Genomic DNA, 27,058 nt, shown 5'->3' on the forward strand with positions numbered 1-27,058 from the left:
AAGACCGAACTTGGCGCAGCGATTATCACATTGGACTACCATTCAGGAGGAACGCCGGTCGAATTCCCCTCAACGAATCTAGATTAAGATTTTGAATGATTTCCCGCAATCACTGTGTAAAAGTCGGGACTTTTCTTCGAGAAGGCAACGGTAAATTTTTTGCTGCCATCATTCCCAAATCCGAGCTTGCGTTGGGACGCTGAAGAATACCCTGTCGATTGGATGATTCTGTTTCTCCCTTTACATCATGGAGTTGGGACACGTGCCACTTCATGGCAGTAGTTGCGACGTGAGGAATGTCGCGTTTTTTGAAAAAAAAAGACACAAAAACAATTTATAAAACTCCAATAAGCGGAATCAAATCAATGTGTACTCGTTGGTAAACAGCAAGAGGATTACAGCCAATTCAGTTATATGTAACGAATGCGTGGGGCACGGAAGAATCTTCTTCGGTGATTTCTTTGTATGGAAAATACCGAGTTGCAACATACACTGCTGGCCACCGTAAATGCAACACCAAGAAAGACAAGAGGTAGCACAACAAAATTTATTTTGTAGATAACATGTTGACCAAGTATCAAATGATTACGTTTACAGACGTCTGTGACATGTGGTTCCTGCCAGAATCAATAGCCGGAGTAGCCGCCATTGTTGGAGATCACCGCTGCCACACGTCTCGGCATTGAGTCAAAGAGACGTTGGATGTGTTCCTGGGGTACAGCAGCCCAAGCAGCTTCCACACGTTGCCAAAGATCATCTGGTGTGGCAGCTGGGGATGTAATCTGGGTCACTCGTTGAGCAACCATGGACCACATGTTTTCTATCGGCGAAAGATCCGGAGAGCGAGCCGGCCAGGGACAATGCGTGCCACGTGTGGTCGCGCATTATCCTGTTGAAATATGGCTGTGGCCGAGCCCTGAAGGTAAGGAAGGACAACTGGCTCCAGCACCTCGGATATGTAGCGCCGGCTATTTAAAGTACCGGCAATGCGTACTAGAGGCGTGCGAGAGTAATATCCAATACCGCCTCATACCATAATACCCGGTGCAAGACCAGTGTGGCGGTGCATAATGCAGCTGTCCAGCATCCTCTCTCCACGATGTCTCCACACTCGAATCCGACCATCGTGGTGCTGCAGACAGAAGCGTGCCTCGTCAGTAAAGACAACGTCATTCTATTCTGCCGTGGTGGTGGTGGTTAGTGTTTAACGTCCCGTCGACAACGAGGTCATTAGAGACGGAGCGCAAGCTCGGGTTAGGGAAGGATTGGGAAGAAAATCGGCCGTGCCCTTTCAAAGGAACCATCCCGGCATTTGCCTGAAACGATTTAGGGAAATCACGGAAAACCTAAATCAGGATGGCTGGAGACGGGATTGAACCGTCGTCCTCCCGAATGCGAGTCCAGTGTGCTAACCACTGCGCCACCTCGCTCGGTATATTCTGCCGTCCACATCCGTCTGTCATCACACCATTGGCGACGGAGACGTCTGTGGTTCTGCGTCAATGGTAGACGAAGCAATGGACGTCTTGCGGACAGACCACTCTGCTGTAAACGGCGTCGAATGGTACGCGCAGACACTGGATGATGCGTTACAGACGCAATGTGCTGTGCTATGGTTCGGGATGTCACTGAGCGATCCGTCACTGCCATGCGCACAATTTGCCTATCAGCACGTGCAGTGGTGCACCGAGGTGAATGCGATCGACCACGTCGGTCCGTCGTACCCTCCTGCATCCAACGGTCACATATCCGCATTACAGTTGTTTGGTTTCGTCCAACACGACTAGCGATTTCTCTGTATGATAATCCACAATCTCGGTAAGCCACTATCCTTCCTCTGTCGAACTCGGATACTTGATCAAACGATGTTCGCTGTTGTCTACGAGGCATAACTGATCGTCTTGTGAAACAACCACAAGGTAAACACACGTGCCGAACGTACACTCGTCGAAATCGCCAAGCCTTAAATGGCGCTATGAGGTGGCGCCACAGGCGCGCGTGATGTGCGTCTGCGCTGAAATTCTAATCAGTTGCATATCTCATCGCTGCAAACCCATGGTGTAAATTTCACTTGATTCGGATGCTTCCTACAGGGTGTTGCATTTACGGTGGCCAGCAGTGTAGTTCGGGTTAATTTTAAGTTGGTTGGATAAGTTGCTTAAAAGGACGGAGGAAGATACTGGCATACTAACTCCAATAATTGTTGTGTTGAAATCACTATTAGGGTTGATGATAGCTTGATTTCTTTCTAGGGTGATAGAAAATGGAAATGCCGTGTGGCTAGGGCCTCCTGTCGGGTAGACCGTTCGCCTGGTGCAAGTCTTTCGAGTTGACGCCACTTCGGCGACTTGCGTGTCGATGGGGATGAAATGATGATGAAAGACACAAAACACCCAGTCATCACGAGGCAGAGAAAATCCCTGGCCCTGCCGGGAATCGAACCCGGGACCCCGCGCGCGGGAAGCGAGAACGCTACCGCAAGACCACGAGCTGCGCAGTGTTCCGCCTTCTGATAGCGTTTTGTTACAGCCGAAACGTTGAAATAATGAGTTTAAAACATAATAAAATGATTTTTCTATGAGAGGCAGTCAAAGAGAAAAGAGGCATGTTGAAAAAAGTAAGTGAACTGTTCATTACTCCAAAAAATTATCGCCATAATTGTTAATACTTTTGTCCCACCGTGAGATAAGACGGTCAATATCTTCATGGAAAAATGTTTGCAGTTGTCTACGGGACCGTGATTGTACCCAGGCGCGTACCTCTTCGCCCGAAGCAAATCTACGGCCATGAATGTCCTTTTCCAGGGCTCCAAAAATATGGAAATCGCTTGGGGGGAGATCGGGATTGTATGGAACATGTGTAAGGGTTTCCCAGCGATACCTCTCCAGCGAAGTCGAAACAATATCGGCAACACATGGTTCTTGTGACTGGTTTAATGCGGCCCGCCACGAAATCCTCTCCTGTGCCAATCTCTTCATCTTGGATTAGCACTTGCACCAGCTTCCTCAATTCTTTGCCGGGTATATTCCAATCTCTGTCTTCCCATATTGTTTTTACCCTATATGTCTTTCTCTACTGCCGTGAAAGTCATTCCCTGATGTCTCGAAGCATGTCCTATCATCCTGTCCTTCCTTCTTGTCAACGTTTTCCACATGTTCCTCTCCTCATCGATTCACTTTGGTATTATGCTGTTCCCCAAGAGGAGATTCTCAGAAACTTGTTCCCCAACTTAATACCGATGTCTCATAATATAAGGTATCTCTTGGCCGTATGGACTACTTGCATGCGTTAATCTGCTTTTTGTGTCCTCCGTGCTTCGTCCGTCATATGTTATTTTTCTTCCATGGTAACAGAATTCTATCACTTCGCCTAATTCGTGGTCTCCAATTTTGATGTTAAGTTTGCAGCAAATCTCACTTCTGCTACTAATCCTTACTTTCATCATTCTTCGATTCACTCTCAGTCCTTAGTGTTTGTCCATCAGTCCGTTCATTCCATTCAATAGGTCCTCCAATTCTCCTTCACGTTCATTGAGAACAGCAATATCTTCAGCATATCACTGATATCGTTTCACCCCGAATTTTAACACCACTACTGAAACTTTCCTTTATTTTCAACATTGCTTCTTGTATGTATAGACTGAACAGCACTGGCGAAAGGCTACGTCCTTGTCATGAATGTTTTCTTTTGAAACATTAGCCAATGCCAATCCACGAAGATCATAAACACGTACAAATCTGAGGAAATGTTCACGAATTATGAAAACATTTTTGTTTTTATCAACATATAGAGCACAAAACACAAACTATTCTGTCTCAAAAACATCAGCAGCTCCAACTGCAGCACAATAAAAATCTTAGCTTTGTAAATCTTCTCAACAAGTTCTCTGCACACGGCAGGGTCAATAACTTCATTATTTCCTGATACACTTCGCATTAGCACCTGCACTATTAAGATTGTTTTTTAGCATTAAATCTCCTGCCTCAATTCGGTATCTGAATAGTGAATTAAATTTACCATCATTTCCACTTTCGCCTTCATCTACTGACATCTGCCCACAATTCCTGTGTTCTCTCAGTTATAATACCTCTCATCCGTAAAAGAAAACGGTATAAACAATTAGAAAAAGCTTCGCTCTGGTTTCACTTATTCTTTTTTTACAACTGTGTGTGCAGTTTAATGGTAACATTATCTGTCTTCTTTTCAAACACTAATAAAAACTCTGAGATGAATTGCTGGCTTCCTCGTGATACCGTCTATTTTCTAGATCTCTGAATTCTTGTGATTCTTCAGTTTCTCCCGGCGTACTTTATGACGAAAGAGCTCACAGGTGAACAGCCGGGCATTAGACACTAACACCCGGCTGTTCACCCATGAACTCTTTCCTCTGAATTCTTGTTTTTCAATTTTCCATTTTGTGAACGGTTTTCTTCACTAATGAACTGAACTGAACATGTGCACCTTTCCTCGAGTGGAATTCAGCTGCAAAAATAACATAGAACTCACAGAAAACATCCTTATTTGGTTCTCAATACGCCGACCATGGAAATTCTAACAAGCATTGCCATTTTGCCAAAAGGAAATTTTTAATTTGTAGGTGGAACCCAAGTTTGCGCAATATAGTTATCTATATTGTTCCTTATCTTAGTATCGATAGTTCTGTGAAGAAAGGGTGACTGTGTCATACTGCTTGCAGTTTGGACGAGTACAGAATATTATATGTTCCTGGTTGCGGTTCAGTAACCTGGTGAAACTCTCTTCCACATAGTTGTGTTGTTCCTGAAGGCTGTGCCGAAGATTTGTTCACTACACTTCGTTCATCATAAGAATAAACCTGATGTAAACAAACACAAACGAGACGATTGGTTAGAAGCCTTTGCGCACATGCATTGGTGGTGTCACGCTCTTGGAACTAGGTTTACTTATGTATTAGATCTCTTTACCATATGAAAGCAAATTAAACTTTAACAAATTCTCATATATTAAGATCCATTAATGTTTTTCTTAACCATTCTGCAGCTGTGTAGTTTTTATTTCAAAAATCGTGTACAGTCGCAGTCTCTGTAAACTCTAGCTGTGAAGTGATTGTCGCGCTGTTAATAAGTACTGTAAAAATGGGCCGGCCGAAGTGGCCGTGCGGTTAAAGGCGCTGCAGTCTGGAACCGCAAGACCGCTACGGTCGCAGGTTCGAATCCTGCGTCGGGCATGGATGTTTGTGATGTCCTTAGGTTAGTTAGGTTTAACTAGTTCTAAGTTCTAGGGGACTAATGACCTCAGCAGTTGAGTCCCATAGTGCTCAGAGCCATTTGAACCATTTTTTGTAAAAATGGCTGGCGCTGCTTCCTGCTCCGTAATGAAACACGCCCGTGAAACACAGTTAAAAATGGCGAAAAACGGGATTTTCTTAATGTTTCTCACAAGATTACAGAGAAAATAAGTGCCGAAGTGATAAGGAATACCACTCAATCCACGATAAGAAGATTGCAGCACTGCATTTTTACCAGTGCTCATCACTTCGAACACCTACTGTAAATGGACGTTCATGGCACCTTTGTGACCTTCGTTGATCTTCAAAGACCTTACTGTTACACATCACTGGATTCGTCTCGATAGCTGCTATCATAAAATAAGTACCAAACTGTAGCATGCCATTTTAAAAAGTTGACCTTCATATCTCTGAAGCGACCCTACCTAGCAACAAAAACCCAACGTCATATTATGTTCCCCGTTGCCCCATGCAACTTCTGTCCCACAAACGTTTCAGCTCCTATCATACTTTCGGAGTTATTCTTTGTGGCAATAGTTAGTGACTCACCCTGTAGATTTCGAGGAACCTGGTGTCACCATATCTGTGAAACGCTGGCGAAATTACGGCATGCCATGAAGGAGAAACGCAACTGTGATGGGGGGTGGGGGGGTGGTGGTGGGGGTGCTGAGCTGAGAAGTTACGTCAGTTCAAGCGCGAGAGACACTGGAGCGCTAGCCTATTAGCCTATAGTCTCCCCACGCCATTATCACGCCTTCAGCACCCTAAAAAAGGCCTTGAACGGTCGACGATTCCTGTCTGACGAGGATGTGCAGAAGGCAGTTGCGAACTCCTTCACGCAGCAGGACACCGTGTTTTACCAAACAGGTATCTTCAAGTTCGTGTGTCGGTGGGATCATTGCCTCAACGCTCACGCCGATTTTGCCTGGTTCGCATACAGATTCTGTACTGCACGATCGTCGAACAAAAACTTTTTGATCATCATTTATAACATAAATAGCAATGTTAAAAATGTTATATGAATCCCGGAGTGCGCGTTACTGACTTGACAAAATGACGCAGTTCGCTAGAGTGGCATACTAAATCATAACCACTGCGCAACGCCCCACCATTCGCCTTCTTATACGTACGCTTCTACAGTCTCCCTCTTTTGTGGTTGCACCTAGGGCGTTTGAAAAGTCCGTGCAAAAAAAAAGAATTCTTACGTGTTTGGGGTTAAACCCTATTTTATGTTTCGACATAGTCTCCTTTTAGACTTACACACTTCGTCCAACGCTACTCTAATTTGTTGATCCCTTCCGAGTAATAGGAATTGTTCAAGTCTGCAAAATAGCTATTGGTTGCTGCAATCACCTCCTCATTTGAATAAAATCTTTGTCCCACCAGCCTTTTCTTCAAATTGGGGAACAAATAGTAGTCTGGGAGAGCCAAGTCTGGAGAACAGGGGGGATGTGAAACGAGTTGGAATCCTATTTCCATTAATTTTGTGACCACAACTGCTGAGGGGTGTGCTGGTGCATTGTCGTGATGTAAAAGGACTTTTTTGCGGTCCAATCGCCGGCGTTTTTCTTGCAGCTCGGTTTTCAAACGGTCCAATAACGATGAATAATATGCACCTGTAAGTTTTACCCTTTTCCAGATAGTCGATGAGGATTATCCCTTGCGAATCCCAAAAGACAGTCGCCATAACCTTTCCGGCCGAAGGAATGGTCTTTCCCCTTTTTGGTGCAGATCCTCCCTTGGTAACCCATTGTTTCAAAAACGTGTGTGACATCTTATGGGACTTAACTGCTAAGGTCATCAGTCCCTAAGCTTACACACTACTTAACCTAAATTATCCTAAGGACAAACACACCCATGCCCCAGGGAGGACTCGAACCTCCACCGGGACCAGCCGCACAGTCCATGACTGCAGCGCCTCAGACCGCTCCGCTAATCCCACGCAGCTTCCATTGTTTAGATTGTTCTTTGGTCTCAGGAGTACAGTAATGTATCCATGTTTCAGCCACAGTGACGAAACGACGCTTAAAGTCCTGCGGATTATTCCTGAACAGCTTCAAACCATCCTTGCAACACTTCACACGATTCAGTTTTTGGTGAAGAGTGAGCAATCGTGGAATCAATCTTGCGGATAGCTTTCACATGTCCAAATGTTTATGCAAAATATTATGTACCCGTGCATTCGAGATGCCCACAGCACTAACAATCTCACGCACCTTAACTCTTCTGTCATCCATCAATGATTTGTGGAATCGTAACCTCCACAGGGTGTCCAGAACGTTCAACATCACTTGTGCCCATATGGCCACTCCGAAAATGTTGAAACCACTTATAAACCGTTCTAATCGAAGGTGCAGTGTCACAGTAATGTTTATCAAGCTTCTATTTAGTCTCCTGAGGCAGTTTACCTTTCATAAAGTAATGTTTAATCACCACACGAAATTCTTTTTCGTCCATTTTTTGACAATCACTCGACTTCCTTGGTTCACACGAATGCCAAACACAAAGAAATAGACCAATATGGCTGAAACTTTGTGTGCGTTCTTTCCAAAGATGCTACTAACTAAACATGACCTCGATATGCGCCGATGGTGCCAACTCTCGGACTTTGCACGGACCTTTCAAACGCCTCGGGCACGCAGACTACCTTCCCACATAGGCAAGCTCCATGGTTTGTGAAATCCAAAAGTTCTGGTGTTGGGTTCCTGGTCAGTCCTAGGATTTCTATCTGTAACTTGTCAAATCTTTAAACTCTGTCATGGTTTATTAAAGTGAATCTGGGCTGCATCGAGGTTCGAGGTTCGATTCCACGTCAAACTGTAGGGCCCGCTATAACTGGCTCTGTAAGTCAGTATAAAGGTTGGAGGAAGACAGGCACTTCCTACAAATCCTTATTCTACACATCCTCTGTTATGCCAGTCCCACCTGGATATTCGCCCCGCCCAAATTCTATAAGTCCCTCCAGATCCTCAAACGCCATGCACCCTGCTTTGCCTTCCGTATCCGTTTCCTGTCCCCCACGCGGATCCTCTACGACCTGATTCCTTTCCCCCATCTGCCCCTATTTCTCAAACAAATCCACATACTCAACACCTCCTGCCACCTTGATCCCCCTCATTCCCTGGTTGCTCCTCTCCAACCCTCTCTGCTGTGCCGTCACTGTTGTGTCCCCCCTACCCTCCATCTCTACACCCTTCATCTCGTTTTCCAAGGTGGCTTCCGTCAACTCCCCATCCCACATGATGCCCTCTCTCCCTCCATTTATCCCTCCTATCAACTCTGATCCTCACCCCCCTCCTTTCCTTTGTCCTCTTCCCTTCCCCCCTCCCATCCTGTTTTTTCCCTGCCTACTCTCTCTTTGCCTCCCTTCTCTCCCCCAAGTCCTTTTGCTTTTCCTTCCTCTGCCTTTCCCTATTCCCTTTCGCGTCTGCCCTGTTCCCCCCTTCTCTCCCTTCGTCGGTTGCCCCCCGCCTTTCGCTTTTCCTCTCCTCCTCGCCTTTTTTACCCGTCATCTGTCCAGGTCCCTCACCCCCCCCCCCCCCCCATCTGCCCTTCCCTGTGGTGTGTCATCTTCGTGCTGACTTTTTAGTGCAGTGTTTCCAGTAATTCTTAAGCGTTGTGCGTCTTTTCCGAAGTGTTGCGAACGGACATCATACTGTCACGGGGTGTGATTTTTATATCTCTTGCGAACAGAATCCAGACTGTCGCCGTATTTTTTAATTGTCTGTCTACTATTTTCCCTGTCTGCTTCCTGTGTATTTTATTATCATCGCCCATCATTAGTTTTATGTTTTAACTTTCCACAATTTTCCGCCGTTTTACGTTTTACGTTACCGTTTTATCGCCTGCTGTTATTGTTTCTTATCTTATGTTTTAAAAATTCTGTAGGCTGAAGAGCGGCGTACTAAGCTGCTGCCAGCCCGCCCCCTTCAGGGGGACTCGAAATCCAGTAAATGAAAAAAAAAGACACCTTCTATTGGACCATGCCTAGTAAAGCACTGTGGTGTTCAAACCGACCCCCGGGTTGACTGCTTTTCCTCTTATCTTCTATTATTGTTACAGATGACAAGCATGGAAGTAGGGTTGGGTGGGGTGGGGGGCTTGCAGGACCCGTGGGTGCTTGTTGTAGAGTAAGCAGATAGCTGCATGCCGGCAAGCGTTAGAGCACTACAGCAAGTAGTCTACTGTGTTTTATGTTGATACACGTGTTGCCTGTAAGCAGTCATAGGTGGCAGGGAGTGAGTAACGGGCTCTGGCCTGCCCGCAGGATGAGTTCGGTGACGGCGTCCCTGCCGACGCTGTTGTCGTCGGCGGCGTCCACCGTCTCGTGGTTCTTCCCGGCGCTGGTGGCCGCCATCGCCTACTTCAACTACGACCTGCTGGACCCCGAGTCGCGGCCCATCGAGATGCAACCCGACATGCTGCTCGACTCCTACGACTTCATCATAGTCGGCGCCGGGTCCGCGGGTGAGTCAACACCGCTGGCATTCGTCATTTAAACCTTAACTCGGGAGGTGAATTTTCAGCGAGGTATACTACGAGGTGCGGTCTCTGGCCTGGGACCCCCATGTTCAAACAGAGATTTAAGGCGTAAATAAATTGAAAATTTTACCTAAGTTGCACTGAGGAAAAACAATCGCAGCACCAAAAAATAATTTTTAATTAATTGAAACCCTTAGCTGCCGAAAGGGGTTATTTATATTCCTCGATGGGGAATGGCTATCCAGCCATTGACCTTCGTCTGTGCGAATGTGAACAGGTTGCCTGAAGTGTTACGGCAATCGCCAAATTGTGCGCATTTAATGAGTGGATGGGAAAATATAGGTACATTACATATATAGAATTGTGGACAGCTGGGAATGTGGGTCTCACGGGAAGCGTGCAAGGGATAAGTCCCTGCAGTCGCGCTATTCATCTGTGTCCTCGGTGCCTCAGATGGATAGAGCGTCTGCCATGTAAGCAGGAGATCCCGAGTTCGAGTCCGGTCGGGGCACACATTTTCAGCTGTCCCCATCGAGGAATATCAATAACACCTGTCGGCAGCTGAGGGTTTCAATTAATTATCATTTATTCTAGAGAATCTGCACGGTCGTCAACGGTACCTGTTCTTTCGAGAACAGTTACTATCTTCATATACAAAAAATAATTGATGTATAGTAGTGAAATTTCGAGAATGCATCAGTCTATTTAATATATTTAAGTGATGAACATTGCAAGATCACAGGTTACGGTAAGCGCGAGATGACCCACTGCGAATACACTGAAGCGCCAAAGAAACTTGTATATCCCCCAGGGGCTCAGCATTCATTTGCTGAGTACGGGCTTGGCGACCCCGGGGTCCTGAGCTGGGGACTGGTCAGCGCCGCCAGTCTCCTGTCACCGTAACCCCCGGACATGCTTCAGTGACCACCGTATGGCGCGGCGGTGGAATGTTGTGTGCTGCGGGGAATGGTAATCTTGGCTTGACTGCATGGATTGCGAGGAAGGCCAACCTCTATAAAAAACCCTCAATCTTACGGTGTGCTCCGCACCTATAAGATGCATGGCTGTTGGGATGGAACAGTCGCAAGCGGGCAACCTCTGGGGCACCTGCCGCACCCTGGTTATATACGGCTTACTCAGGCACGCGGGGCTCTGTCTGAGCGGACCTTTAGTTCCCTAGCTGCTCGTGGGACCGCAATGGACCCTTCGACCTCTACATTTCCCCCTACCAGTGGATTGGGTGGGCCACTGGTAAGAAAACACACCCCATCGAAAAAGCGACTTCGTGCTGCGAGTCCTCCAGCGCCTGGTGTTGCTAGCGATTTATCAGACTGTCGTAACAGAGCACATGCTGATAATCAGAATGTGTTTTTGATTATTAAACGGAAGGAGGGTAGCTTTGAGAGGGTTTCTCCCTTTTACATCCACAAGGGTCTTGAGGGAATTGCAGGAACACTGAAATCTGTGAAGTGGCTGCGCAATGGGACTCTGTTAGTTGAGACTTCTAGTTCCCGTCAAGTCGCTTCTCTTCGAAAAGCAACCTGTCTCGGAGAGTACGCTATCGAGACTGAGCTCCACTCCACTTTGAACTATAGTAAGGGTGTTGTGACATGTAGGGACTTGGTGGATATCCTCAGAGACGAGTTAAAATCTGAGTGGGCTGACGAAGGTATTGTTGATGTGCAGCATATTATGAAACGAGTCGATGGGGACCTAGTCAAATCCGACTCGTTTATTCTCACGTTCAGTTGCCCGAGACTCCCACAGCATGTTAAAGCGGGGTTCTTACTTTTGCCAGTACGGCCATATTTCCCCAACCCAATGCGCTGTTTTAAATGTCAGCGCTTTGGGCATACTACGTTGGGGTGCAATGGGATAGCCACTTGTGGTAAATGTGGTCAGCTTGCCCATGAAGTTGCCGATTGTTCATCGCCTGTGAAGTGCGTGAATTGCTCTGGGAGTCACCCTGTCTGGAGCCGGGTGTGCCCCATCTATCTCGAAGAACGGAAGATACAGGAGATTAAAACGTCTAAGCGCATCCCCTATGGTGAGGCCAAGAAGCTCTTTAAGGCCATGCAGCCTCCTGTGTTTACAACATCTTTCGCTTCCGCTCTGAAAAAACCGGTACAGTTGGCCACTGTTGCTACGCAAACGGAGGTTACTAGTGTTAGCACTAATACCTGCGTTTACCAGTGCACTTGTGCTGCTGCGGTTGTTTTAAAACCTGCAGGTCGGTCCGATGACGAGGCCATCGTGCTGTCTGACATCTCCTGTGGGTCATCATCGGAGCTGATGGACATTGATGTCGATCGGGGGCGATCTTCTCGCCCCAGGAATAAATCTCCAGCCAGTACGGGCTCTCCTCCAAAGCACAGAGGCAGGATGAAAGTCCAGCCACCCTGATCACTGGCTCCCATATTACAGTGGAACCTGAATGGGTTCAGGACGCATGTGGCCGAATTACAACTCCTTGTACGAGAGTGCCCTTTGTGATTATGTCTAAAGAGACATTTTCGGGCCACTGATGCTCCTTCTTTACGGGGCTATACCGTATATCGAAAAGATGATCTGACGGGGGAAAGGGCAAAGGGTGGTGTTGCGGTTTTTGTCCATGACATGCACCACTCATCTGAGCTCCCTCTCGTTACAGACTTGCAAGCAGTTGCAGTTGACCTTCTTGTGGGTCGGAGGCTCATAGTCTGTTCAGTTTACTTACCGCCTCAGGATGCAATAGACTCTGAGGCTCTCACAGACCTTATTAGACAACTCCCCCTCCCATTTCTTCTTCTGGGGGACTTCAATGGTCATAATGTCTTATGGGGCTCTCCGACTACTTGCCCCAGGGGTCGCATTCTGGAAAGCCTCATGATGTCTGAAGAACTGTGCATCCTCAACTCTGGTGCTCCCACTCATTTCTGTACTGCTTCTGGGTCGTTATCAGCTATTGACCTTTCCTTTTGCTCTCCAGCACTCGCAGATTCTGCTCTGTGGGAGGTTGCTGCTGACCTCCATTCTAGTGACCACTTCCCCCTTTGGGTTCGCCTCCTGGATGAGGCTGTGGTAGTACCAGTGCCGCCCCAGTGGCACCTCTGCAGAGCTGACTGGACACTTTTTAGCCAACTGGCTGTTTTGGAACACCGTGCAAGCGTCCACGAATGTGTCGACCATGTTACAGCCGTGATCTCCCATGCTGCTGAATTGTCAATCCCACGGTCATCTGGTCATCCCAAGAGGCGTCCTGTCCCTTGGTGGACCACTGAGTGCCGCTCAGCCATCCGAGCCCGCCGTGCAGCTCTGCGGCGCTTCAAGTGCCGTCCCTCAGCTGACAATCTTGCGGCCTTTCGGGTAGCAAGGGCCAAGGCGTGGCGAGTGATTAAAGAGAGCAAACGACGGTCATGGCAATCGTTCTTGATCTCCCGCTCCACTAGTTCTCCGAAAGTATGGGAAGCCATCAGGAGGATTTCTGGGAAACTCAGCCAACTACCTGTCACGGCATTGCTGCATCAGGGATGTCTCCTCACGGCGCCGAGAGACATTGCCCAGACACTGGCCATGCATTTTGCGGATTCTACCGCCACTATTAACTGTGATCCAGATTTCTGCCGCTACCGCACTGCCATCGAGAGGGGTCACCTGGACTTCCGGTCTCCAAATTCTGAGCCCTACAACTGCCCCTTCACAATGTGGGAACTGGATTCGGCGCTGTCTGTGGCTCACGATACTGTGCCTGGTGATGATCAAATCCGGTACAGCATGCTGCAGCACTTGTTGCTGCCATCCAAGGAAGTTCTCCTGAATTGTTTTAATATGATATGGTTATCCAGCACGTTCCCTGACTCGTGGAGGGAGGCGATTTTGATTTCCCTCCTCAAACCGGGGAAGGACCGAACGCATCCCAGTAGTTATCGAAGTATTGCTTTGACGAGCTGTGTCGGGAAGACGTTGGAACGCATGGTCAACCGTTGCCTGGTTTGGCTGCTCGAGACCAGGCAGCTTCTTAGCCCCTCTCAGTGTGGCTTTTGGAGATGTCGTTCAACTGTAGACAACTTGACCCTGCTTGAGGCAGCCATCCAGCAGTCCTTCCTACGTAACCAGCATTGTCTAGGTGTATTCTTTGACGTTAATAAGGCGTATGACACTACTTGGCGCCGCTTTATCCTCAATAAACTCCATCAGTGGGGCTTTCGTGGCCGTCTCCCCATCTTCATTAGGTCCTTTCTTTCCCACCGCCTCTTTCAATATCGGGTTGGTAACGTGCTATCTGATTTGTACGTGCAAGAGAATGGTATTCCTCAGGGAAGTGTTTTAAGTGGCACCCTCTTTGCCGTCGCCATTAACAGTATCACGTCCACTATCCGGAGTCCTGCCCAATTCTCCTTGTTTGTGGACGATTTTGCTGTTTTCTGTTCTTCCTCCAGTCTTGTCACTGCTAGTCGGCAGTTGCAGCTTACGATAAAGCGATTAGAGGCATTGACTGCGAAGACGGGTTTTACCTTTTCTGCAGACAAATGTGTGTGTGAGATTTTCACTCTGCAGCGGAGTGTGCGCTGATATGAAACTTCCTGGCAGATTAAAACTGTGTGCCCGACCGAGACTCGAACTCGGGACCTTTGCCTTTCGCGAGCAAGTACTCTACCATCTGAGCTACCGAAGTACGACTCACGCCCGGTACTCACAGCTTTACTTCTGCCAGTATCTCGTCTCCTACCTTCCAAATTTTACAGAAGCTCTTCTGCGAACCTAGCAGAACTAGCACTTGCCCGCGAAAGGCAAAGGTCCCGAGTTCGAGTCTCGGTTGGGCACACAGTTTTAATCTGCCAGGATTTTTCAAATGTGTGTGTGTTCATTTTAATCGTTCTCGACGTCCTTTTACCTCCCCTGAATTGCGTCTGAGGGACACCATTCTTCCTTTTAGCGACACTGTGAGGTTTCTGGGCCTCACTTTAGATTCCAAGTTGTCGTGGTTGCCTCACCTTAAAGACCTCAAGGTGCGGGCCCTGAAGGCACTGAATATTTTGAGCCATCGGTCCTTGGGAGCAGACCGGGCGCGTCTGCTGCAGTTTTATAGGGCTTTCGTCCGATCGCGTCTTGGGTGTATGGGTCAGCGAGGCCTTCGTATCTGAAGATTCTTGACGCAGTACACCATGAGGGTATCAGGCTGGCCACTGGTGCCTTCCGTACCAGTCCCAACCCCAGCCTGTGTGCTGAGGCAGGGGAACCGCCGCCCGCCATCCGGCGGAAACTCCTCATGGTGCGACGGGTGTGTCAATTCCTTGCCTGTCCTACCTCCCCTGCGTACCCTACCGTTGCCCGACCGCCTATGGAACGTCTCTTTTCCAGTCGTCCCAGGGCAACGAGACCATTTGGGATTCGTGCCAAGCATTTGCTTGAGTCCCTTGGTGTGGAGCGTGTGGCCCCCCAACTCCAAGGTTTACCCGCCTGCCTCCCTGGTTGCTCCAGAGGCCCAGCGTCCTTTTAGACTTGTCGGAGTACCGGAGGAGCTGCACTCCTGCGTTTCTTTTTACCTCCTTATTTTCCGATGTTTTACACCAGCATCCCTAGCATGTACCAGTATTTACTGATGGCTCTAAACAGGGGGACTCTGTTGGTTGTGCTGTTGTTTTCCCTGATCGAGTCGTCAAGTTACGGCTTCCTGCGGCGTTTACCATCTTTGACGCCGAATTGTTTGCGATCTTGCGGGCATTGGAGCAGATGAGATGTGTATCCAGTCTTAAGTTTCTCATCTGTTCTGACTCCCTGAGTGCCCTTCAGACCATGCAACACCTGTACCCAGCGGATACGGTCGTCCAGAACATCCATGATGCCCTATGTTAAGTCCCATAGTGCTCAGAGCCATTTGAACCATGATGCCCTACTCCACCTGCAACGGCAGGGGAAGGAAGTTTCTTTCTGCTGCGTGCCGGGGCACGTGGGTATTAGGGGAAACGAACTGGCGGATGTGGCTGCCAAAGATGCATGTTCCCTCCCTCACGTTGTTGAATGTGCCGCCCCCTCCATGCTGTTACCTCCCTCCTGCGTTTTCGTGTTATGCGTCAGTGGGAAGAGGAGTGGCTGGCAGTCGGTGAAAACAAGCTGCGTCTGGTCAAGGCCACCACGCGGCCATGGCGTACGTCCTACCAGTCATGCAGGCGGGATGAGGTTCTCCTCACTCGCCTCCGCATCGGGCACAGTCCCTTAACCCATGGTTTTTTACTCCAACGGGAGAACCCCCCCCCCCCCCCCCTCCAATCTGCAGTGCTTGTGGCGTCCAGATTACTGTCCGCCACATTTTACTTTACTGTCTTTTATTCTCTGACCAGAGGGCGGTGGTTTCTTTGCCACCGGATTTGCCCTATATTTTGCAAGACGACGCAACGACTGTGGTTAAGGTCTTACGGTTTTGTGTCCTGTCCAATTTTTTGCCTCGGATTTTAGGAAGAGGGTTTTAATGTGCTGCTGGGTGACTGGCTCATCCAGGTTTTAGGTAAGAGGTCCGTCAGTCACGATTACCTCCTTGTTTCCCTTCGGTTTGTGTTCTCTTTTCCTTGTGTTTCCTTTCCTTTTTTAGTGTGTTTCTTCTCCTCTTGTTTTGCCTCTGTATGTGAGGATTTGGAACTGCATCAGGTCTGTGTCTTTTAGCCGTTCTCCTTGTTCGCTGTCCGTCTTAGTCTATTCACTGCACCTGTTCCTGTTTTTATGCGTTTGGGCGCTGATGACGACGCTGTTTAGCGCCCGTAAACCTCAAACACACACACACACACGAAACTTGTATGGGCACACGTATTCAAATACGGAGATATGTAAACACGCACAATACGGCGCTGTGGTCGGCAACGCCTATACAATACAACAAGTATCTGGCGCAGTTGTTAGATCGATTACTGCTGCTACTGCTGCTGTGAGGTTATCAAGATTTAAGTGAGTTTGAACGCGGTGTTATAGTCGGTGCACGAGTGCTGGGACACAGCATCTCCGAGGTAGCGATGAAATGGGGATTTTCCCATACGACCATTTCACGAGTGTACGGTGATATCAGGAAGCCGGTAAAACATCAGATCTCCGATATCACTGCGGCCGGAAAAAGATCCTGCAAGAACGGGACCAATGGCGACTGAAGAGAATCGTGTAACCTGACAGAAGTGCAACCTTTCCATAAACTGCTGCAGATTTCAATGCTGAGGCATCTACAAGCGTCAGCGTGCTATCCATTCAACGAAACATCATCGATATGGGTTTTTGGAGCCGAAAGGTCCATCCACGTACCCTTGATGACTGCACGACACAACGCTTTACGCCTCGCCTTGGCCCGTCTACACCGACTTCGATTGTTGATGACTGTAAACATGCTCCCTGGTCAGACGAGTCTCGTTTCAAATTGTATCGAGCGAATGGACGTGTACGTGTGTGGAGACAATCTCGTGAATCCATGTATTTCCTACATGTCAGCAAGGGACTGTTCAAGCGGTTGGAGGCTCTGTAATGGTGTGGGGCGTGTGCAGTTGGAGAGATACGGGGCCCCTGATTTGTCTAGATACCACTCTGACAGGTGACACGTACGTAAGCATCCTGTCTGATCATCTCCATCCGTTCATGTCTATTGTGCATTCCGATGGACTTGGGCAACTCCAGCAGGACAATGCGACACCCTACATATCCAGAATTGCAACACAGTGCCTCCATGAACACTCTTCTGAGTTTAAGAACTCCCGATGACCAACAAACTTCCCAGAAATGAACATTATTGAGCATATCTGAGATGCCCTGCATCGTGCTACCCGTACTCTTTCGGATTTATGGACAGCCCTGCAAGATTCATGGTGTCAATTCCCTCCAGCACTACTTCAGACATTAGTCGAGTCCATGCCACGTCGTGTTGCGGCACTTCTACGTGCTCGCGGCGTCCTACACAATATTAGGCTAGTGTAACAGTTTCTCTGGCTCTTCAGTGTATGAAATACTGGTACGTTAATAACCGGTGTCAGTTTGTGGTATGGAGCTACATGTCTGTCGCACCTGACAGGGCGAGACGGTGACGGTGAACGCTTGTTGTGGATGACGCTGTAGTTGACGTACGATAGTGTCCCATATGCGCTTGTTGAGGGAGAGATCTCGTGATCGAAGGCAACATGTCGACACTCTGTAGAGCATGTTGGGTTAACAGCGGTACGTGGGCGAGCGTTATCCCGTTGGAAAACACCCCTAGAGTGCTGTTCATTAATGGCAGCACAAGTATCACCAGATTGACGTACAAATTAACAGTCAAGACGTGTACGATAACCGCGAGAGTGCTTCCGATGTCATATGAAATCGCATCAACGACCATAACTGCAGGCCTAAGTCCAGTGTGTCTAGCACGCAGACAGTCTAGTTGCACACCCTCAGCTGGCTTCCTTCTAACCTACAGGCCATTCTGCACGCTGTTTGTAGCATGCTTACCAACTTACAGTATAACGGCTCCAAATTTCGATTTGCTATTACAAATTTAAGGTTTTCATTTGACTCAGCCTCGTACATTCAGCGGCATTTGTGGATACAGTTTTTCACCCATCTCAGTGTTTATGATGTCATACCCGCTGAACTATGATAGGTAAGTGGTTCTTACCCCCGTAGTGATTGTTATCTGACAGTAAGGAATTTGCGTGCAAAGTGTGATTGTAATTGGACAAGTGGTTTAGGAGGAGGTGTGGAACACACACACACACACACACACACACACACACACACTTTTTTATAGATATATATGGATTTATTTTTACTATTATATAAGTATTGTTTAAATATTTATTGTTGATTTTTTTCTGGTATTTTACTTTTTATTGCACAAAATCAAATACACTGCGACTTTTTTAATGATAGGCGTAAACTTAAGTGAGAGAACTGAAATTTACGTTCTGAAAAATTACAGTGTCTCTCTAGGGAGTAAATTTTTATGTCAAGCTTTCCAGTCTTAATCTTTTACGTAAAAATGGCACTTGGTAGGCTCAAAAACAAACTTCGCAAAAACTGACGTTCACTGTTGGGATCTACATTTTTCTTTACCACTACTCAAAACATTTTAAGTATTTTATTGGAGGAACAGAAAGGTTCCCATCGCGGTTTTACTGAAATTCTTCCTCTGAATGAACCTCTTTGTGCGTTTGCAAATTTGTGGTCGCAGGCTACTGCAAAATCGTCGTCTTTTTTTTTTTTTTTTCACTGACATCTTCCTCAACCCGCTGACTAATAATTCCGTCAAACTAGGGATCGTTAAAATTTACGCGTTTCTGCGACACATCTTGTACTAACTAAAGAAAACAGTACGTAGTTCACGAGACACGGTCTAGGAAACCGCAACATGCACATGTCAACAACAAACAAACAAGGCCATAATGCAACCGACAGTAAAGCGTTGTAGGGTTGGTGACCTACGGAGGAAGACGGAGGACGGTAGGGATATAAAAGCATTCCTCCAGAACTGACCTTTGGAGAGCGAGTTCGAAAATTATCGCTCGGACTGACAGACGACACCTCGCGAGCAAAGGGGTTTTTCACGGTAACGAAGCATTTTTACTTTTCCCTTTACGTTAAACAGAAAAAAGCATGAAGCGTGAAGTTAAAAGTTTTCAGGCTTTACGGGACCAAGGTGAAAAATTCTCTCAGCCCGCATCTCGTGGTCGTGCGGTAGCGTTCTCGCTTCCCACGCCCGGGTTCCCGGGTTCGATTCCCGGCGGGGTCAGGGATTTTCTCTGCCTCGTGATGGCTGGGTGTTGTGTGCTGTCCTTAGGTTAGTTAGGTTTAAGTAGTTCTAAGTTCTAGGGGACTTATGACCACAGCAGTTGAGTCCCATAGTGCTCAGGGCCATTTGAACCATTTTTTGAAAAATTCTCGACTTTTCATCTGTGAAAATTCTTTTCTGCCATACAAACTGCGACATTATCCCAAATAAAAACAGTGCTCCAAGAAGTACAGAATTTATTTCTTTAATTGCAGTGTATGGTCCCAAAAAATTGTCGTCAGGCTATAGATTTCGTTCCACAACGACCATCTTCAAATCTAATTACAACGGACGAAGCTTTATATTATCCTAATGCGATTAAACCAAAGTGCCATCGTCAGCAGACACGAACAAAATTAGCTGGCATCGTCTAACAGATATAATACACACATCACAGAAAGTTTTTTATCGCCACGGTTCCGAGAGTTCCGGAACCTGTACGGACAATTGGAACAGAGATCAACATAAACATCATTTCCGTCCTTTTTATTGTTCGTGAAAACCACACATTGCATATTGTACGACCATACAGCGGGAACATCAGAGGTGGTGGTCCAGATTGCTGTACATACCAGTACCTCTAATAGCCTGTAGCACGTCCTCTTGCACTGATGAATGCCTGTATTCGTCGTGGCATATTATCCACAAGTTGATCAAGGCACTGTTGGTCCAGATTGTCCCACTTACCAACGGCGATTCGGCATAGATACCTCAGATTGGTTGGCGGGTCACGTCGTCCATAAACAGCCTTTTTCAATCTATCCCAGGCGTGTTCGATAGGGTTCATGTCTGGAGAACATGCTGGACACTAGTTGAGCGATGTTGTTATCCTGAAGGAAGTCATTCACAAGACGTGCACGATGGGGACACGAATGCCTCGCCAATATGCTACTGATATGGTTGCACCATCGGTCGGAGGATGGCATTCATGTATCGTACAGCCGTTACAGCGCCTTCCATGACCACCAGGGCGTACGTCGGCCCCACATAATGCCACCCCAAAACATCAGGGAACCTCCACCTTGCTGCACTCGCTGGACAGTGTGTATAAGGCGTTCAGCCTGACCGGGTTGTCTCCAAACACGTCTCCGACGATTGTCTGGTTGAAAGCATATGCGACACTCATCGGTGAAGAGAACGTGATGCCAATCCTCAACGGTCCATTCGCGCATGTTGTTGGGGCCATCTGTACCGCACTGCATGGTGTCGTTGTTGCAAAGATGGACCTCGCCATGGACGTCGGGAGTGAAGTTGCGCATCATGCAGCCTATTGCGCAAAGTTTGAGTCGTAACACGACGTCATGTGGCTGCACGAAAAGCAATATTCAACATGGTGGTGTTGCTGTCAGGATTCCTCCGAGCCATAATCCATAGGTAGTGGTCATGCACTGCAGTAGTGGCCCTTGGACTTACTGAGCGAGGCACGTCATCGACAGTTCCCATGTCCCTGTATCTCCTCCATGTCCGAACAACGTCGCTTTGGTTCACTACGAGACGCCTGGACACTCCCCTTGTTGAGAGCTCTTCCTGGCACAAAGTAACAATGCGGATGCGATCGAATCGCGGTATTGACCGTCTAGGCATGGTTGAACTGCAGAAAACAAGAGCCGTGTACCTCCTTCCTGGTGGAATGACTGGGACTGGTCGTGTGTCTGACCCCCTCCGTCTAATAGGCGCTGCTCGAGCATGGTTGTTTACATCTTTGGTCGAGTTTAGTGACATCTCTGAACAGTGAAAGGGACTTTGACTGTGATACAATATACACAGTCAACGTCTATCTTCAGGAGTTCTGGAAACCGGGGTGATGCAAAACTTTTTTTGATGTGTGTAGTACAACACAAGCTAGACCACATTGGTGGAAGAATCATTTTGTGAACTGCGCTACAGTTCACTGTTTGTGTGTGTGTGTGTGTGTGTGTGTGTGTGTGTGTGTGTGTGTGTGTTTGTGTGGGTGGGTCTGTGAGCATCTGTTCGAATGTGTTACAGGGTCTTTCAGTTTGAAGGTGTGAAAAACGAATAATTAAATATTTGTTGATGAAGAGTGCAAGCAAATGCAAATACTTTAAGCTTTTATTTTAATGCCATACTAGCCTTTGAGCTATCACAGCCATCTTCAGGCGGCTAATGTTTTTAATTACATTAATGTATTCGTGAGCAGCATGTTTTCCGCTCCTGTGACATGTTCCAGGAGTGGACTACATGCTGCTAACGAATACACTAATGTAATCACTGGTTAGAAAAGTTAGCACCTGGAGATGGGCATGACAGCCGGAAGTCGGATATGTCACTAAAATATTTGTGGTTGGTTGCGATCTTCACAGACAACCACCATTGGCAGCGGAGTTCACAAAATGCAGTATGGATAAAACAAAAACATACACTTCTGAGGAAAATGGCCACACGAACAAAACTGTTTATGTTAAATTCACTTCTTCTCAGATCATAGATACGTAAACACATGTGACAGGAAGACGCAACCGCTTAATACATCGAAATTTTCTGTAACGGGCAGTTTTACTGGTCACTGGCAAATGTTAGTTCTGAGCCAGTCTTATAAACATTTTCCCGGGCAATATTGTTTTGCACAACCTGTATGTAGAAACCATATATTGTGTCTTTACTCAACTTATCTTCATGTGATTTAAAAATATAATGTTAAAAGTGTAATGGTTGTAGTATTATATGTGAAGTTCGCCACTAAGGCATTAGCTGTCGTCTTCTAACTCAATCAAAGAGCTTCGTATCTGAACACACGTGTGCAGTAGAACTCCGTGGTTGTTTTAGTGAGTTTGGTAAAGAGAGGTCCTCCAGCCAGATTAACGGACAGGTAGGATTCGACGAGGATGGGGATGGACTAAACTGCGACTCTCCGGTGTCAATGTTCTATTTGAGTGCTACTTTTCGGTAACTGTGATTTTTAGTTGCGTGAGGTGTTCGCTGAGGAGAGGTCAATCAGCAGAGGCAATGCAATCTACTGGCCACCTCGATCGTCTGATCTCTATCGCTGTGATTTTTACCTGTGGGGCAGACTGAAGGGTCAGGTGTACTCAGTAATCCTCATACGCTGGAAGAAGTACAGCAGAACACTGAAAACGCTAAAATGCGATTTATCAGTGTAGATGTCACGCTGTGATAACTTCCCCGTAACAACTAATTGGCGTTGGCTAGTATATCCGGTAACAGGTGCGTCTGGACAGGTAAACACTATCATTGCAACGGCAGTGATATTTTTTCTCGCTTCTAAAGGGTTCAAAACTGAGAATTGAAATCATTATGTGATATGAAAGGGATGATAAATACATGTGAAATACACTGTGAGTGAAAAATGAAAATTCCGTCCTCCCCTTGTTAAAGCCATGTCGCACTTTCAGAATTTTCTGCCATGTAGTTATTGATAAAGATGTGTTTTGAGTTTAATGATATGTAAGTGAGAAGTATGGGTCTTCTAATAATAGCTGACACCGGGAATAGTTGAAGTGCGGTACTTGAAGATACACATAATAGTTTAACTGTGCAATGTTGAAAAAAGTCCATCTTGTGATTAAACTACTGTTAAATATTTGGTAAAACTAACGTAGTGGGCCTCCGCCGCCCCCCCCCCCCTCCCCACTCCCCCGTATTTTGCGAAGTTTGCGTGCTATATATGTATATAATGTGTATAATACGCATCAAAAGTCCTAGTCAGAGCCTCGTCGGTTATATAATAAGCATTTTCTGAATTTACCGTGCAGTTATAAATTTTATGATAAAAGGTGCTTTCAGTGTGCTTAAATATGGCATGAACGTTGACATTAGGTTATGCCATGTGTCATTCACATACGTTGGCTTCACGAACTCGTCACCAGATTACTTTCTTTCAGCATAACCTAGACTACGGGCAACGCTATACAGCCAAAATATCAAGGGGGGAAGGGGGGTGGGAAGGGAGGAGAACAAAACCACTTAACATACAAATGTTGATGCCTGGTAACCAAATGTGAAACTTTTCTCAGAACAAATTAGCTTCTTGGTTCATTTCTTCGACGTAGATAGTTTATACATCAAAGTAAGAGACGTAAGGTTTCTAGAACGAACTAGGAACGTCGGCCAATAAACGCCAAACGGCGCTGAACATTCAATGCTACTTTTAGTTGCTACTTACGACTTCTAATTGCGGCTGAAATCACAGCCAGATACCTTAAAGTTGTTACTGTGAAAACTACGACTTCTCAGTCATCGTGATTTGTAACAAATACGTGATTTCTGGCCATCCTCTCGACATTTTACTGTAGAGGACTGGCTGCTAGCACTGTTCTGACTGCCCTCTGCGTGCTGAAATCGGTAAAATGTGTGGACGCCTTTGCGCGTGTCGATAACTCTTGTATTTTGTGATAATCTCTATGTCAAAAAGAAATACTATCCACCACGAAGGAATTATCCGAATGGCTTGGAAATCGGTAGATGTCACGTGCATGTACAGACAAGCAAATGATTAGAACTTCATAAAAAGTGAGCAAGCTAGTACATGTTGGTCCACTTCTGGCCCTTATGCAAGCAATTATTCGCCTAGACATGCATTGGTAGAGTTATTGGATGTCTTCTCGTGCCAAATTCTGTCCAGTTGGCGCGTCAGATTGATAAAATCTCAAAATGGTTCAAATAGCTCTGGGCACTATGGGACTTAACATCTGAGGTCATCAGTCCCCTAGAACTTAGAACTACTTAAACCTAACTAACGTAAGGACATCACACATATCCATGCCCTAGGCAAGATCCGAACGTGCGACCGTAGCAGTCGCGCGGTTCCGGACTGAAGCGCCTAGAACCGCTCGGTCAGATTAAATCTCGAGCTGGTTGGAGGGCCCTGTCACTAACGCTCCGAACGTTCTCAATTGGTGGAGATCTGGCGACCTTGCTGGACAAGGTATGGTTTGGCAAGCACAAGCAGTAACAGTAAAAACCCTCGCCGTGTGCGGAAGGGCATTATCTTGCTGAAATGTAAACCCAGGATGGCTTGCATGAAGGGCTACAAAATGGGGCGTAGAATTCCGTCGACGTACCACTGTGCTCTAAGGTTGCCACCGTTGACAAATGCCACGGATGACAACCAAAGGGGTCTTGCTATTAAAAGAAATTGCACCCTAGATCATTGCTCTTGGTTGTCGGGTCGTATGGCGGGTGGCGGTCATGTTGTTAAGACATCGCTGTTGGGGCGTCTCCAGACACGTCTTTGCTGGACATCACGGTCTGGAACCTCATTGACTGGAATAGAATTCCCGCTTCGAATTGAGTCCCAACGACCAGCAAAGATATGTCTGGAGATGCAAAGGACAGCGCTGGAATACCAACCTGACGGCTGCGCGTCACACGGTGCGACAACCGCGAGTGATGGTCTGGAATGCCATGGGACCCATTTGGTTGCCATCCGTCGCACCCTTACAGCACAGCGGAACTCGACGATATTCCACTCCCTGTTTTGTTGCTCTTCATGCAAAGCCATCCTAAGCTAACATTTCAGCAAGATAATGCCTTCCTAAATTGGCGAGAGTTTCTGCTGCTTGTCTTTGTGCTTACCAAAGCCTACCTTGGCCGGCATGGTCACCAGAGCAGCTGAGATCGCTTGGAGTATTATGGGCAGAGCCTTCCAAACGTCTCGAGATTCTGACAACTAATGGCTAAGCCATGTCTCCGCAGTATCCTTTCTTTCAGGAGTGCTAGTCCTGCAAGGTTCGCAGGAGAGCTTCTGTAAAGTTTGGAAGGTAGGAGACGAGATACTGGCAGAAGTAAAGCTGTGAGTACCGGGCGTGAGTCGTGCTTCGGTAGCTCAGATGGTAGAGCACTTGCCCGCGAAAGGCAAAGGTCCCGAGTTTGAGTCTCGGTCGGGCACACAGTTTTAATCTGCCAGGAAGTTTCATATCAGCGCACACTCCGCTGCAGAGTGAAAATCTCATTCTGGAAACTAATGCACCAGTTGGACAGAATTTGGCACGATATCCCTCAGGATATCAATTTCAAGCCGAGTGACTGCTTGCACAAGGGTTAAAAACAGATCATCTTGTCACTGACGTGCTCAATTTGTGAAGCTCTTTCTCTTGAATAAAGCATCCAATTTGTCTGAAATTGTAATCATTTGTTTGTGTGTACATGTATGTTACATCCACCGATACCAGCCCCATTCAGGTAATTCCTTCCTTTTGTCTTAGAGTGTATGATTAGAAAATACACTCATGCTCATAAATTAAGAATAATTGTAGAATGTGGTGCTACACAACGTGGGACTATACGAAACAGGCGCTAATAGCATAGGAACATAGCGAAACCACGCGACACAGATCTGTAAGTCCACGGTGTTGGTGATAAGTTGAGAAAACCGTCACGAACCACATGTGCTACAAAACACCACTGTTTCCTGTGCATGTACCCCGACATCAATATGGGATATGATCACCATACACACATACACAGGCGGCACAACGGGTTGGCATACTCTGGATCAGGTGGTCGAGCAGCTGCTGGGGTATAGCCTCCCATTCTTGCACCAGTGCCTGTCGAAGCTCCTGAAGTGTCCTAGGGGTTTGAAGACGTGCAGCGACACATCGACCGAGAGCATCCCAGACGTGCTAGATGGGGTTTAGGCCTGGAGAACAGGTAGGCCACTCCATTGACCTGATATCTTCTGTTTCAAGGTGCTCCTCCACGATGGCAGCTCGGAGGGACCATGCGTTATCATCCATCAGGAGGAAGGTGGGACCCACTGCACCCCTGAAAAGGCACACATACCGGTGCAAAATGACGCCCCGATACACCTGACCTGTTACAGTTCCTCTGTCAAAGACATGCAGGGGTGAACGTGCACCAATCATAGTCCCACCCCACACCATCAAACCATGACTTCCCTACAGGGCCCTTTCAAGGACATTAAGGGGTCGGTATCTGGTTCCTGGTTCACGCCAGATGAAAACCCGGCGAGAACCACTGTTCGGACTGTACCTGGACTCGTCCATGAACATAACCTGGGACCACTGTTCCAATGACACCAGGCTTTACGGGCTGTCCTGTGACCAGGGGATAGTGGAATGCACATTGCAGGTCTCTGGGCGAATGAACCATGTCTGTTCAGTTGTCTGTAGACTGTGTGTCTGGAGACAACTGTTCCAGTGGCTGCGGTAAGGTCCCGAGCAAGGCTACCTGCAGTACTGCGTGGCCGTCTGCGGGCACTGATGTTGAGATATCGGCCTTCTTGTGGTGTTGTACACTGTGGACGTCCCGTACTGTAGCACCTGGACACGTTCCCTGTCTGCTGAAATCGTTGCCATAATCTTGAGATCACACTTTGTGCCATTCGGAGGGCCCTTGCTACGACCAGCCTCCAGTCGCCCTAGTATTCTACCCCTCATAACGTCATCAATATGTGTTCTTTGAGCCATTTTCAATACACAGTCACCATTAGCACGTCTGAAAAAGTCTGCAAACTTACTCACTGCACCGTACTCTGACATGCACATTACACCTCTGCGTATGTGGGCTGCTGCCAGCGCGACCGTGCGACGACCGCATGTCAAATGCACCGCATGGTC

At 47.3% G+C, this 27,058-nt stretch overlaps 1 protein-coding gene across 1 annotated transcript in view; it reads left to right on the forward strand.

The window, feature by feature from the left end:
- The window catches only part of LOC126203587 (glucose dehydrogenase [FAD, quinone]-like), a 290,286-nt gene that overhangs the window by 210,776 nt on the left and 52,452 nt on the right, over positions 1-27,058 (forward strand). The window contains exon 2 of the mRNA XM_049937948.1: positions 9,534-9,733. Within this exon, the coding sequence (XP_049793905.1) occupies positions 9,535-9,733 (199 nt within the window). The 5' untranslated portion in view covers position 9,534. The remainder of the gene's footprint in view (positions 1-9,533; positions 9,734-27,058) is intronic.

This window comes from Schistocerca nitens, chromosome 9 (genome assembly GCF_023898315.1).
Source record: "Schistocerca nitens isolate TAMUIC-IGC-003100 chromosome 9, iqSchNite1.1, whole genome shotgun sequence".
Lineage (NCBI taxonomy): Eukaryota > Metazoa > Arthropoda > Insecta > Orthoptera > Acrididae > Schistocerca > Schistocerca nitens.